The sequence below is a fragment of the Myotis nattereri genome (genome assembly GCF_964212035.1).
Source record: "Myotis nattereri genome assembly, chromosome: 12".
Lineage (NCBI taxonomy): Eukaryota > Metazoa > Chordata > Mammalia > Chiroptera > Vespertilionidae > Myotis > Myotis nattereri.
Genome location: NC_138087.1, coordinates 79,800,895 through 79,813,311, shown reverse-complemented (window position 1 = coordinate 79,813,311; position 12,417 = coordinate 79,800,895). Strand labels below are relative to the sequence as shown.

The window sequence follows — 12,417 nt, the reverse complement described above, 5'->3', positions numbered from 1 at the left end:
TGGGGCCAGGCCAGCTGTCTGGCTGCCACCTGGCTGGTGTGCATAACGGCTCTCAGGCCCTCAGTGCATCACACGTGCGCTGCGGGTGGGGGGAGCCGGGGAGTCGGCACGAGGGGGACCATTGTCTTTCTTATGCACCGAGTGTCGCAGCGTCTGTAATGCAAGCACCCCCAATGAGGACAGTCGCATAAACCATGTGTGGGCATAACGGTCAAGTTCAATGTCACCTATTAACTTGCTGGCGGATGGCGGGCATTAGCAGTGGTGGCGTCATCAAGCATCAGGCCTGCAAGATCGGCCCTGTGTTCCAGAAGCACCACTGAGACAGGGCAGGGCTAGACTGGGGGCTGCTTGGAGTGGGGAGCTGCTTGGAGTGGGGGAGCTGCTTGGAGTGGGGGTGCTGCTTGGAGTGGGGGGTGGGGGGTGGCTGCGGCTCCAGGAGCTGAGACGGACAACTCCCGTAGGAGGGCTGGCGAGAGACCATACTTTCGGGACAAGGTGCCTCAGAAAGATAGTTATAGTGAGGCCCAGGGAAAGGTCCTCAGAAGTGGCCACATTCCTGATCCTAAGGTTGCTGGAATGTTCCGCGCTGCGCTCACCTTCAGGCCTGGACACCTTCCTTTCTGCCCCCACCCCCACTTTGCAGACTGACCTGGCACTTGAGATTTCATTGCCGACGCCTTCCCTCCAGCGCAGGCAAAAGCAGACTTGTTTGCACTGAAAGGAGTGTGTGGGTCTTGTTTTCTCTGCGGATTTGGAATGGCCTCTAACTCGGTCACTGTCCTTGGTCCCCAGGTGACAGACCACGCCACCACGGCCCTGCTGCACTACCAGCTGCCCCAGATGCCAGACGTCGTGGTCCGGTCCTTCATGGTAAGTGGCTAAGAGCTAAGGCTCATTTAAACCCGAATCCCCTGAGTAAAGCTCGCAGGGGAAGGTGGGAACCTCGGGAGCAGGTGGGAACCTCAGGGGCAGGTGGGAACCGCAGGGGCAGGTGGGAACCTCGGGAGCAGGTGGGAACCTCAGGGGCAGGTGGGAATTACAGGGCAGGTGGGAATTGCAGGGGCAGGTGGGAACCTCAGGGGCAGGTGGGAATTGCAGGGGCAGGTGGGAACCTCAGGGGCAGGTGGGAACCTCAGGGGCAGGTGGGAATTGCAGGGCAGGTGGGAACCTCAGGGGCAGGTGGGAATTGCAGAGGCAGGTGGGAACCTTAGGGGCAGGTGGGAATTGCAGGGGCAGGTGGGAACCGCAGGGGCAGGTGGGAATTGCAGAGGCAGGTGGGAACCTTAGGGGCAGGTGGGAATTGCAGGGGCAGGTGGGAACCGCAGGGGCAGGTGGGACCAGAAGGGGCAGGTGGGAATTGCAGGGGCAGGTGGGAACCGCAGGGGCAGATGGGAACCGCAGGGACAGGTGGGAACCGCAGGGGCAGGTGGGAACCGCAGGGACAGGTGGGAACCTCGGGAGCAGGTGGGAACCTCAGGGGCAGGTGGGTGTTCCATCCGCACACAGTGAGGGCCTCTCGGGAGGTGGCCAGGGTAATGATACTTGCTTTATGCTGGGAAGAGGTCCGGGAGGAGCGACGGCTGATTAGCGAGGGTGTTTTCTGTCCTTGCGGGACAACCGGTGCTTGGGAAGGGACCTTCCCGCCGTTCCCAGCTTCACTCAGGCAGAGGTCCCTGAGCTCCTGGTGTGCTTGGCGCTGAGTGGGTTGCAGTGGCTAAGACAAGCCTGCGCTTCTCCCCGACATTTCACCCTCCGACTGGAGCTGGCCCGGGATGGGGAAGGGCCCCGTGGGGAGCGGCTCAGCTCCTGCCGCTCCTCTTCACCGATCAGTTTAGCGAGCTGCTGCTCACCGGTTGGGTCGGAGCTGGGTGTTTGCACCACGGAGATCAGCAAGCACTGAAATCAGGACCGCTCCGCCCCCGCCCCCGCCCCCCCCCCCCAAAGCCAGGTCATCGCACGCCGCTGCCCCGTTTATCACGTGACTGCCAGTCACTAAGCTGGGCCGGCCGCTGGCTCTGCACAGCCTGGCAGCACCACCCACGGTGGCACCTTGCTCCACGCTCTCCCACCAGCGGGCCTGTCCTTCACCACGGCTGCGGCCCCTCCAGTCCGTGCCAGCAAGGCTGCCGGGCAGGGAGCCACGGGAGGACTTTCCTGTCCACAGTCCACAGCGTTGGCAGCGGGTGGGGCGTTGCTCGTGCCCTTTTTCTGATCGGGTTTGCCTCACGTGAAGCTGCTGGGAGCCTGCAGTTCGTTTCTGAGGGGACACACCCTGGCTCCTCGGTGCTCAGCGCCGTCCACGCAGGGGCTCGCTCATGGGTCCAGGGTCACTCGTGTGGACATAAGCGTCAAATCCGATGTGACTTATTAACTTGCTGGCGGATGGCGGGCATTAGCAGTGTGGCGTCATCGAGCGTCAGGCCTGCATGGACCTCAGATCAGCCCTGTGTTCCAGATGCACGGCTCCCTCTGGGCCCGCCCTCCGTGGGCCTTCATCTCTGGGTGCACACAAGGGCTTGGTTCACCCCAAGGGGCCTAACGCCCGCTTTCTGTGGCGGCTTACCTGGAGGCTCGGGGAGCATTTGAATCTGATCAGCACCGAAGGATAAATAGTTTAACTGAATGACCCATTGACCTCACGGTTATTGCCAAAACCTCCAGCAGGCTCTGCACAGTGGTAGTACCGCAGCCAATGAGGCTTGTCTAAGGGGCGATTATTGCTAATTGAAAACTTCTCCCCATACTCCGCCATGACCACTTGAAACCTTGGCACCTTTTGACAGTCTCTATGGAGACTGAATTAACACACACACACACGCACGCACGCGCACAGACACACGCACACACGCACGCACACAGACACACGCACACACGCGACACCTCCAACCCGGGGCCTTGGGAGGCGGTGGTGACGGGCACAGGCTGCCCTGAAGGCGGCTGTGATGACGAGAGACGGTCCGTATCAGTAAGTCGGCCGCCCTCTTCAGCAAGCAGCGTCCCTTACCAACGTAACTCGGAGGACAGGGAATGGCGGGGTGCAGGAGCTCTCACAGCGAGGGGTGGGTGGGGTGTGGGAGGATGTGGGGGGGTTGGTCTGCAGCAGCCCTCCCCGAGCTGGGGATGGAGCTCTGTGAGTCTCATGCTTCTGCGTGATGCCGAGGGGGCTGCCCTCTGAACCCCGAGCGGGACTCCGCCGCTTATGACGTTATCGGTGGCACCGGGTTGTCCCCGCCCCCCTCGCCTTCCCCGCAGGTGTGCTGGCCGCACCGTGACCGTAAGCGATGACCCGGAATCCGGTTAGGCAGAGGCGTGTTGGCCTCGGGGAATTCTGAAGTATCAGCGATGCGTCCTCCCTCCACACATGTCCTCAACCACTGGTGGGAACAGGAGGGGCCCATGCTGGTGTCAGCAGACACTGCCCGTCGCCTGGGGAACGTGCCCACGTGCGCCCGCCCCCGGCTGTGGGCCGTTCCTGCCCGTCCCCCCGGAGCGTGACCTGCCTGAGAGGAGGAACTTCCATTTAAAAGCTCCCTCAGTTTAGGGGCGGCCGGTACAGAAATGAAGATGGGCCGTGTGACCTGTGGGGTCCAGTGTGGCCTGTGGGGCCCAGTGTGACCTGTGGGGCCCAGTGGGGGCCAGTGGGGCCTGTGGGTCCCGCTGCAGCCCAGTGACGACTCGGCCACCTTGGCCCTCTGGCCGAGAGGTTACTAGGCTTGAGAGGAAGGGTGACCTTGGAGGCACCGATTCCTGTCTTTGGTTCTCTCCGTGCTCTCTCTAGACCTGGCTGAGAAGTTACATGAAGCTGTTCCAGGCGCCCTGCCAGCGCTGCGGGAGGTTCCTGCAGGACGGCCTGCCCCCCACCTGGAGGGACTTCCGCACCCTCGAAGCCTTCCACGACACCTGCCGGCAGTGACCGCCCCTACCCCCCAGCGGGTCAGGAGTCAGACCGCCCATGGCGCCCCCACCACCCCCACCCCCCCCCCAAGGACAGCCTGGCCCTGAGGCAGAGCCTCCGAAGGACAGACTCCATCCCGGTGGACGGGACACCTTGCGGGCGGCACAGCAACCTTAGACCCGGGATGAGGTACCGGCGCGCTCGGTGGTCGCTCTGCCGCCCGGGGAATCGCCCCGGGGTTGCGTTCCCAGTGTTTCCATGAGCCTGTGTTCATGCAGTCACGCTGGCGTTGCGTTTTGTAACTTATTTTTATGACAATAAACCTGTCCCAGCACACGCTGTTTCCTGTCTCTGACGCCCCTTTACGATCGGGCAGAGGAGTGGGCAGACCTGGCCTTTGGCGAAAGCCCAGGCGCGTCTGCGTCGAGAGCGGATCTCCGTGGGGAGGACTCGCCTCTGCTAGCTGCTCTCAGAGAGGGTGTTGGCGCCCTCCCTTTCGGACACTTGGCCACTGGAGAACCTTCATCCTTTTTGAGAAAAAAGTGCATGGTGCTTCTTTTTACTAAACCAGTAACACACACCCCGAGCGAAGGGAGGCGCCCGCCGGGCCTGGCGTGTCTGCTGTGAACAGATTCCAGCCCCGTCTGCTGGGCTCGTCCCCCGAGTGGGTGAGTTCTCGAGGAGAGCGGCGTCTCCCGGGCCTTCGCGCCGGCCCCGCTGCAGGTCACCTTCTCTGCAGCGGACGATGCCAGAGACGCCGCCTTCGGAGGTGGCCAAGGGACTGGGCGGTCCCGTGTGTGTGCCCAGGCACTCCCACTCCCCCACGGGCCGAGGGTGAAGGACTTGATGATGGAGACAACAGGGAGGGCCGGTGGGGCCCAGCAGCGTGGTCCTGGGAGCTCAGCGGAAACACACTCCCAGCCCCAGCGGAGCCCGGAGCGGCTGAGCGGAAGCCCTGGGTGGGCCCCGCAGCTGGGTCAGGAGCCCCCAGGGGCTGACGGGCTCCGGGAGGAGGGGCCCTGCACTCAGCGGACATGAATTGGGAATGTCCTTCATCTGTTCCAAGGGGCTTGGCGATTTCTCCCGTCTCCTGGCTTACCGTCCGTCACGTGACAGGCAGTCCCTCCACAGGGTTCCAGCAGCAGCGCACGCAGCTCCCTGACCTGGGCATGGTCCCTTCTTTCCCCTGAGGCGCTTGTGTGCGGCCTCGCAGGAAGGACATTGGGGGAGTGCGTCGTCCCCATTCCCCCTCACCCGAGGTTTCGCTTTCCGCAGTTTCAGTTCCCGCGGTCAGCTGCGGCCCGAGAATATAAAAGGACCCGCACGGCACTGCATGTGACTTCATTATCACCCGCCAGCTCCGCATCGGCTCCATGCCGGGATCTCTCACTGTCACCCAGGTGGGTGCCGGCGTTGCCCCGGGCGTGCAGGCGGCCCGGCTGAGGTCCCACCGGTGCCCTGGGCCGCGCGGAGATCTCTGCCCGCGCTGTGCCGCCCAAGCTGGGGCGCCCAGGCGACCGAGTCGGCAGGCACCCACCAGGACAGACAGCGAGCGGGGCTGCTGAAGTCTGCCCAGGTTTCCTCCTGCACTAAACTGGGAGCCGGCCTTCAGCGGGCGGGTGGCGCTCACACCTCACCCGCTGACGCACGCCGGCCGAGGGGTGATCTTTCCGTGTGAACGCACACAGGCTCCGCGCTCCGAGTGTCAGAGTGGGGGCCTGCTGCTAAATCCAGAGCCTTTGAAGGTCACCCTTAAAGGGACGGCAGCTTCAGCCGCCAGCATCAGGGGCGGGAGGCATGGGAGCGTCAGGGTCTAAGGATGGAGGGCAGAGTGTAAGAGTCCGCTCACCCAGCTCCCGCGTCCCCGCCAGCGTGAGGGCAACTCGGGCCTTCCTTGTCCTGCACTTGACAGGAGAGGGTGTGCCGGTCCTCCCCCCTGCCACCCCCATACCCCCCACCCCCGCCCCGCGAGGTGCAGCTGCCCCTTCCGGGCCGTGCACAGCCGCCTGCCGCCAGCCTCGGCTCGCCTGCTCGGGAATAATGAGGTTTCACTCCAGGACAGCAGGCCTCTCTCCCATCTCTGCCACCCTCCCCTCCCATCCCCACCCCCGCTCCTTAAATTAGTGGAAAGGAACCTCAAAAAGTGACTTTCCAGTTGGATTTTAAATTGCAGGTCAGCTGCTTCCTGTTATTAGGACGTGAAGCGGGAAACCGGAAAGTTCACGCTCAGCCCAGGTACGCGGCGGCGGCGGTGGGTGATTAGTTGCTCCGGAGCCGCTCCGGCCTGTCTCTGTGCTAATTGAGTCTGAAACTCCAGCTGGAGAGGGGCCTCCTGGGGGACGGTGTGCGGGGCTCGGCCTCGGCTGCAGCTGCTTCCCGTGTCCACAGAGACGCCACAGGGAGGCAGGCGTCCCTGGGGAGAAGGGGGCGGGAGGACGAGGAGAGGCGGGAGCTGGGGAGCCGGCCTGGGACCCCGCAGGCTTCACCAGCCCGCTGCGGAGTGGATTGTTACTGAATGCAGTGCTCGCTGTCATCGAACGCCTGGCTCTCGCCTCAACCATAGGCTTGCTTTCTTAACACCTTTCGGACCACATAGAAATCTCTAAGACATACGCCAGGGACCGCATGTTTTTGGGCAAACTGCACGTTATTTAAATCATCATAACTACAGATCATAATGCACTTTAGGTGTTGTTTTTCAATAATTGTAACATTTTTATTTACAAAAACAATTAAACGATTAAAGTTCCTAGTACTTTTTTAACGTATGGTACTGCGTAAAACATTTTCTAAAAGCGCCAGGAACTTGAAGACGAAGACTATTCGAATGACCAAAATGCAATGTAACTGCAATGCTTTATGGGTTCGTGCAATTATATAGTTTTTCGTAGATTGACCTGCACGGTTTCCACCAATGAGATCGCTTCATTCGATGTGGACAAGACAGGGTGTTGGCATCTAAGGTCCTTAACAGATGGTGCGTGAAACACGAGAAAGCTCGTGAGCGGCAGGAAAGGTGTTAATTACAAAAGGAATACGTATGTTCCTTTTATAGAAAATTAGGTAACGTGGCCCGGCCGGCATGGCTCAGTAGTTGAGCGTCAACCTTTGAACCAGGAGGTCATGGTTCAATTCCCCGTCGGCACATGCCTGGGTTGCAAGCTTGATCCCCAGTAGGGGGCATGCAGCAGGCATCTGATCAGTGATTCTCTCATCACTGATGTTTCTGTCTCCTTATCCCTTTCCCTTCTTCTCTGAAATCAATAAAAATATATTTTTTTAAAAAGGAAATCAGGTAATGTGGATAAACACAGAAAAAAATATAATATTCATAGTCCCCACCAGCAAGAGAGAATTACCAGGCACTTTGGTGGCTGGCTTTCCAGACCTTCATATGGACACGTTTGTGTGTGTACTTGTAAAAAAGATCCTATGTGCACACTCACTTCTTCTCTTAGAGCCCAGAGGAGCGGTTCAGATCAAATGGCCGCTCGGTTCCACACAGTCACACAGGGCCCTGTCCTCCCGCCCCGTTGCACCGCCTGTGGCCGGGGACAGGGTCTGCAGGGTGGGACTGAGTCACGGGCACCTTCTGAGCCTGCAAACGGGGAACAACAAAGCCGTCGTGAGCACACATGTGCAGGTTGCGTGAAAGGCAGTCTTCGTTTCTGTGGGGCGTACATGCCCAGCATACACGCGCTGGGTCACAGAGTAAGTCCATTTTTAGTTTTAAAAGGAAATACCAGCCTGGCATTTCACATTCACACCAGCAGTGTCTTCACCAGCATTTGGTATTGTCGCTCTTTATTTCGGCCGTCCTGATGGGTGTGGAGTGACATCTCATTTTGGTTTTTATTTCCATTTCTCTGCGGGCTAACGATGTGGCCCATCTCTTCATGTGCTTCTGCGCCATCTGTATGTTGTCTCGGGTGAAATATCTGTGCATGTCTTTTGCCCATTTTCTAATTGGATCTTTTTTGTTGTTTTTTAAAATGTGTTTTTATTGATTTTTTTTTTTTTTTTTTTAGAAAGGAAGAGAGAGGGATAAAGAGATAGAAACATTGATGAGAGAGGAACATCAATCGGCTCCTCCTGCACGCCCCACATTGGGGATCAAGCCCACAACCCAGGCATGCGCTCTGACCGGGAATTGAACTGGTGACCTCTTGGTTCATGGGTCGATGCTCAACCACTGAGCCACACCAGCTGGGCTCGATCGTTTCTTTAATACCGAGTTTTGGGAGTTCTCTGCATACGATTCCTTTGTCAGGCGTGTGATTTGTACATATTTGGCCCACCTGTGGCTTGTCTGTCCCTGCATCCTCTTTATGGGCTCCTCAGCATGTTTTCACTTACCGATCATTCTTTAGGTGTTGAACCTAACGTTGGTTGTAGGTAAGCAGTATTCTCATCTTATGAACATTGTTGTGTGCACACGTGTTCTCGCAGGCAGAACAACCTGTGGGACAGGCCCCCCTGACCACTCGCTGTCCACGTCCTGCCCCTGCTGCCCCCTGGCTGCCCTTCAGACCACCCATCGCATTGGATGTTAGTCATTTGTTTACTTGTCATGGCCATCCCCGCCACGAGAGGGCCAGCTCCGTGAGGGCAGGAACTGGGGCTGTCTTGGGCGTTGCTCTGCCCCTTGCACACAGTAGGTGCTCAATAAACATTTGCCGAATGTTGACTGGAATAAGGAAGCCAGGCTCAGGTCTCTGCTCTGCTCCCAAACAGGTGACTGGGCTGGTCGCTCGATCCCTCTCAGCGTGCAGCCTCCGCCTGGGCATCCAGCGGCGAAGTCCTGTGAGAGATGACTCCAAATTCTCACATCACAAATCCTTCCTGTGCACCTACTGTGTGCAGGTGCTAGTGCCAGCATACAGTCAGGATCACATGAGAGAGGGCGACAGTGCGGGCTCGGTGGCATCCCTTGCAGGCACACGCGCACGGATGCTCGGGGACGTGGTCACAGTGTGGACGTGGTTCCTTTTCCACGTGGCCTCTGTGCCACCCACCCACCTCTCCTTGTTCGCTCCGAAGAGAAGGTTCCGAGCACTGAGTGGGAGCTCGGCAGGCGTCCGAGCAGCCTCAGCTGCGCATCCAGACCATCTCAGGCGCAGGGATTCAAGCCCCGTCTTCGGGGCGGCCGTGCTCCGAAGGGACCGCAGTCGCAGGTGCCGTCCTGGCCCCCATCCGACCTGCATTGCGGTGGTTAGAACGCGGCCCTTTCTAGTCATGACCTTTTGATATTTGACTTTGCACTCGACCCCCTAAAGCCAATAGGAGCCGCCTTTCGTTCCCAAAGGGCAGGTGGCCAAAGGCCAGAGCTAATTTGCTCTCCTTCCCGTTCCTTCCCATTCGTTTGCAAACCGCAAAGTTCAAGAAGACGTCACGCCCTGAAGGGCAGGCCTCTAATTAGGAAGCAGGCAGGTCGCTCCCCAGCTCCAGGTGGCTGTGAGATAGCTGGCAAGTCGCAGCCGTGGGCCGACACGCACAGGCCTGGACAGCCTCGGGGGGCAGGGGTCCTGGTCACCTTGCCTCCAGCCCGGAGTGAGGGGCCACGGCCTGGGGGTGCCCTCTCAGGCCACAGGGAGGGCTGAGGGTCCAGAGCGGCCTGCCTGCTGCTCCTGTCTCAGAACGCAAAGCCCTGTCCAGGCTGCAGCGGCCTCGGTGAACCTCGCGCGTGGGCCTGAGCGTTTCCGCTAAGCCACGTGGACCGGCGCGTTTCCCCGCTGAGCCACGAAATAAGTGGAACGGCCCTCACTGCACAAAGGTTGTGGGGCCTCGAGCCCAGCGGAGGGCCAGCGCCCCAGCCTGCCACGCCGGCCCACCGTGAGCTGTGTTCGTGAGTGCTGCCCGCCCCCTGGGGACACGTGATCACAAGAATCCAGACACTGGTGGTGTCACCCTTTTGGGATGAAGCAGGACCTTGCCCACATGGCACACTCACACAGACACACACACTCACACTGACACACACAGACACACAGACACACACACTCACACAGACACACACACTCACACAGACACACACACTCACACTGACACACACACTTGCACAGTCATACACTCACATTCACACACACTGACACATGCACACACTCATACACTCATACATACACTCACATTCACACACACTGACACATGCACACACTCATACACTCATACATACACTCACATTCACACACACTGACACATGCACACACTCATACACTCATACATACACTCACAGTCACACAGCCGCACAGACATGCACTCACACAGCCACGCACACACACACACACAGTCACACTCACACACTGACCGGTCGGGTGGGCACGTGCTCTAACCCAGCCAAAGACACACAGCGCTGTCTTGCGCGCACTTAGCCTGCCGCGTGTGGCGGCCACGCCCTGCGGACCAGGCCCTGAGGGTGGACGGGCTGAAGGCCGGGGCGGGCTGGACGGTCAGGCGTTTCCGAGGGAAGACCCCCGTCCGCCCGGGCTTGCTGTGCCCGGAGGCCGCTCTGTAACTGGAGGGGCTTTGCCATCTGAGAGCCTGAACGGGAAGCCTTCCCAAGCCCAGGCGTGTGGCTCCGCGACGCTCTCTAAACCTCCCTGAGAAACGGGAACGTTTCCTTCGGAGCCCCGGAGCAGCAGGCCGCTTCCTCGCCCTGAGCCTGGGGCTCCCTAAGCCTCGGTCCACTGGGCGGTTTCCTGGCTCCGTTTCCTCGTGAGTGGCGCCCCACCTCCACCGCGGAACAGGGGTCCCCCTCCCTCCTTCCTGTAACCTTCCCACCCCTTCCAGCCTCACTGTGGCCCCCAGCCCCGCCTCCAGAAAAGAGAATTTCCAAGAGTGTGCGAACTTGTTTTACACCAGAAATGAGCCCTGGCTGGTGTGGCTCATTGGGTAGAGCGTCGGCCTGCGGACAAAAGGGTCCCGGGTTCGATGCCAGTCAAGGGCACATGCCCAGGGTTGTGGGCTCAGTCCCCAGTGTGGGGCATGCAGGGGGCAGCCGATCAATGATTCTCATCATTGATGTTCTTATCTCTCCCTCTCCCTTCCTCTCTGAAATCAATATTTAAAAAAAAAAAAGAAAAGAAACTATTAACAAAACAAAAAACAGAACGGACCAGCCCTCTCCTCCCTTCACGCTGAGGGACGAGGAACTCTGACCTGGGGACACAGGCCACTCGCGCAGAACCAGGGGAACGGGCTCGGGGTCTGGGGCCCACAGCCACGCCCCAGCCTCCGCCCCTCCAGGCCCAGCAGACCCACAGGGGGCACTGCCGTGGGGGGGGGGTCGCTTGTTTTGTGTCTCGTCCCTTGCAGCCCAGTCCGTCCCAGCGTGCACCTGGGACTGGCCCTGCGTGGGGAATGCTCTGTGTGGTCAGTGTCCGACCGTCTGTCCCCGGCAGGGTTTGAGCACCAGGAGGTCTGTATTAGGAACCAAGGGTTTTTACAGCTTGTTCCCTGGTTAACTGGGGAGTAAGGGTTTCACTCGACACGTCTTTCCAAGCCGTGGCGCCCAGGGCCCGGACACGGACCTTGCACGGCGAAGCACGAGTGGCGGAGATACTGGAGGGCCAGCCGGAGCGGAGACGGATGTGGCCGCGGTGAGGTTTTGTTCTCTGTCCGGTAACGTTTACCGTTTGCACGGTGTCGCATGAGTACGTGGTGACTTAATGTCACGGTTTAGTGACTCATTCCGCGTCCTTCCCTCCTGTCGCGCTCCCTCCCTGCCAGGCTCCGCCGCCCGGGGCCGCCCTCAAGGGGGACCCGAGACGTCGTTTTGAGTGTATTGTGACCCCAGGACCTGGCAGAGTCTGCTAGCTGCCTTTCCAACGGCCACACGTGCATGCTTCGCCCTAAGAGAGCCGCCACCATGAGCCTGGGGTGAAGACGTGGTCTCCCAGCTCCTTGCGGTTAGGGGTGGCCGTTGGGGCGGCCTCGGGTTGTGTACAGCTGCTGGCGGTGTTCTTAGGGGGCAGCTGAGTGGAGGGAGAGGAGAGAGGTCTGTTCTGCCGGCCAAGGCACGGCCATGAGGGCCGGCTCCGAGCAGCCCTCCGGGGCCAGGAGGTAGAGCCACAAGCTGATGTGGCGAGAAAAAGCCTGTCTCTCAGGCAGCTGTGCCACCCTCGGGGGTTTATGGGAAGAGAACAAGGCCGTCTGTTTAGCACAGGGGTCCTCAAACTTTTTAAACGGGGGGCCAGTTCACTGTCCCTCAGACCATTGGAGGGCCGGACTGTAGTTTAAAAAAAAACTATCTTATTTTGAAGTAAATATCTTATTTTAAGCACATATCTTATTTTGAAGTAAAAAAACAAAACGGGAACAAATACAATATTTGTATTTGCATGTGGCCCGCGGGCCGTAGTTTGAGGACCCCTGGTCTAGCAGGTGTCATAGGACACTCAGGTTGTGAGTTTTCTGTAAATTAGCTGAATTGGCCCCTTGTTGACACAGGATCTCCAGTGGAAGTTGGGTTTTTACAAAATCCTCAATGCGAGCTTCTTTTCCTGGTTCTCTTTCTCACCTTC

The 12,417-nt window shown here is 59.3% G+C and overlaps 1 protein-coding gene across 2 annotated transcripts in view; it reads left to right on the top strand.

Annotated features, from left to right (window-relative positions):
• MED27 (mediator complex subunit 27) overlaps positions 1–4,234 on the top strand; it is a 173,432-nt gene extending 169,198 nt beyond the window's left edge. For both annotated transcript variants that reach the window (XM_081103981.1, XM_081103980.1), the window contains 2 exons: positions 796–873; positions 3,782–4,234. In XM_081103981.1, the coding sequence (XP_080960107.1) occupies positions 796–873; positions 3,782–3,916 (213 nt within the window). In that variant the 3' untranslated portion in view covers positions 3,917–4,234. The remainder of the gene's footprint in view (positions 1–795; positions 874–3,781) is intronic.
• The last annotated feature ends 8,183 nt before the right edge of the window (positions 4,235–12,417 follow it).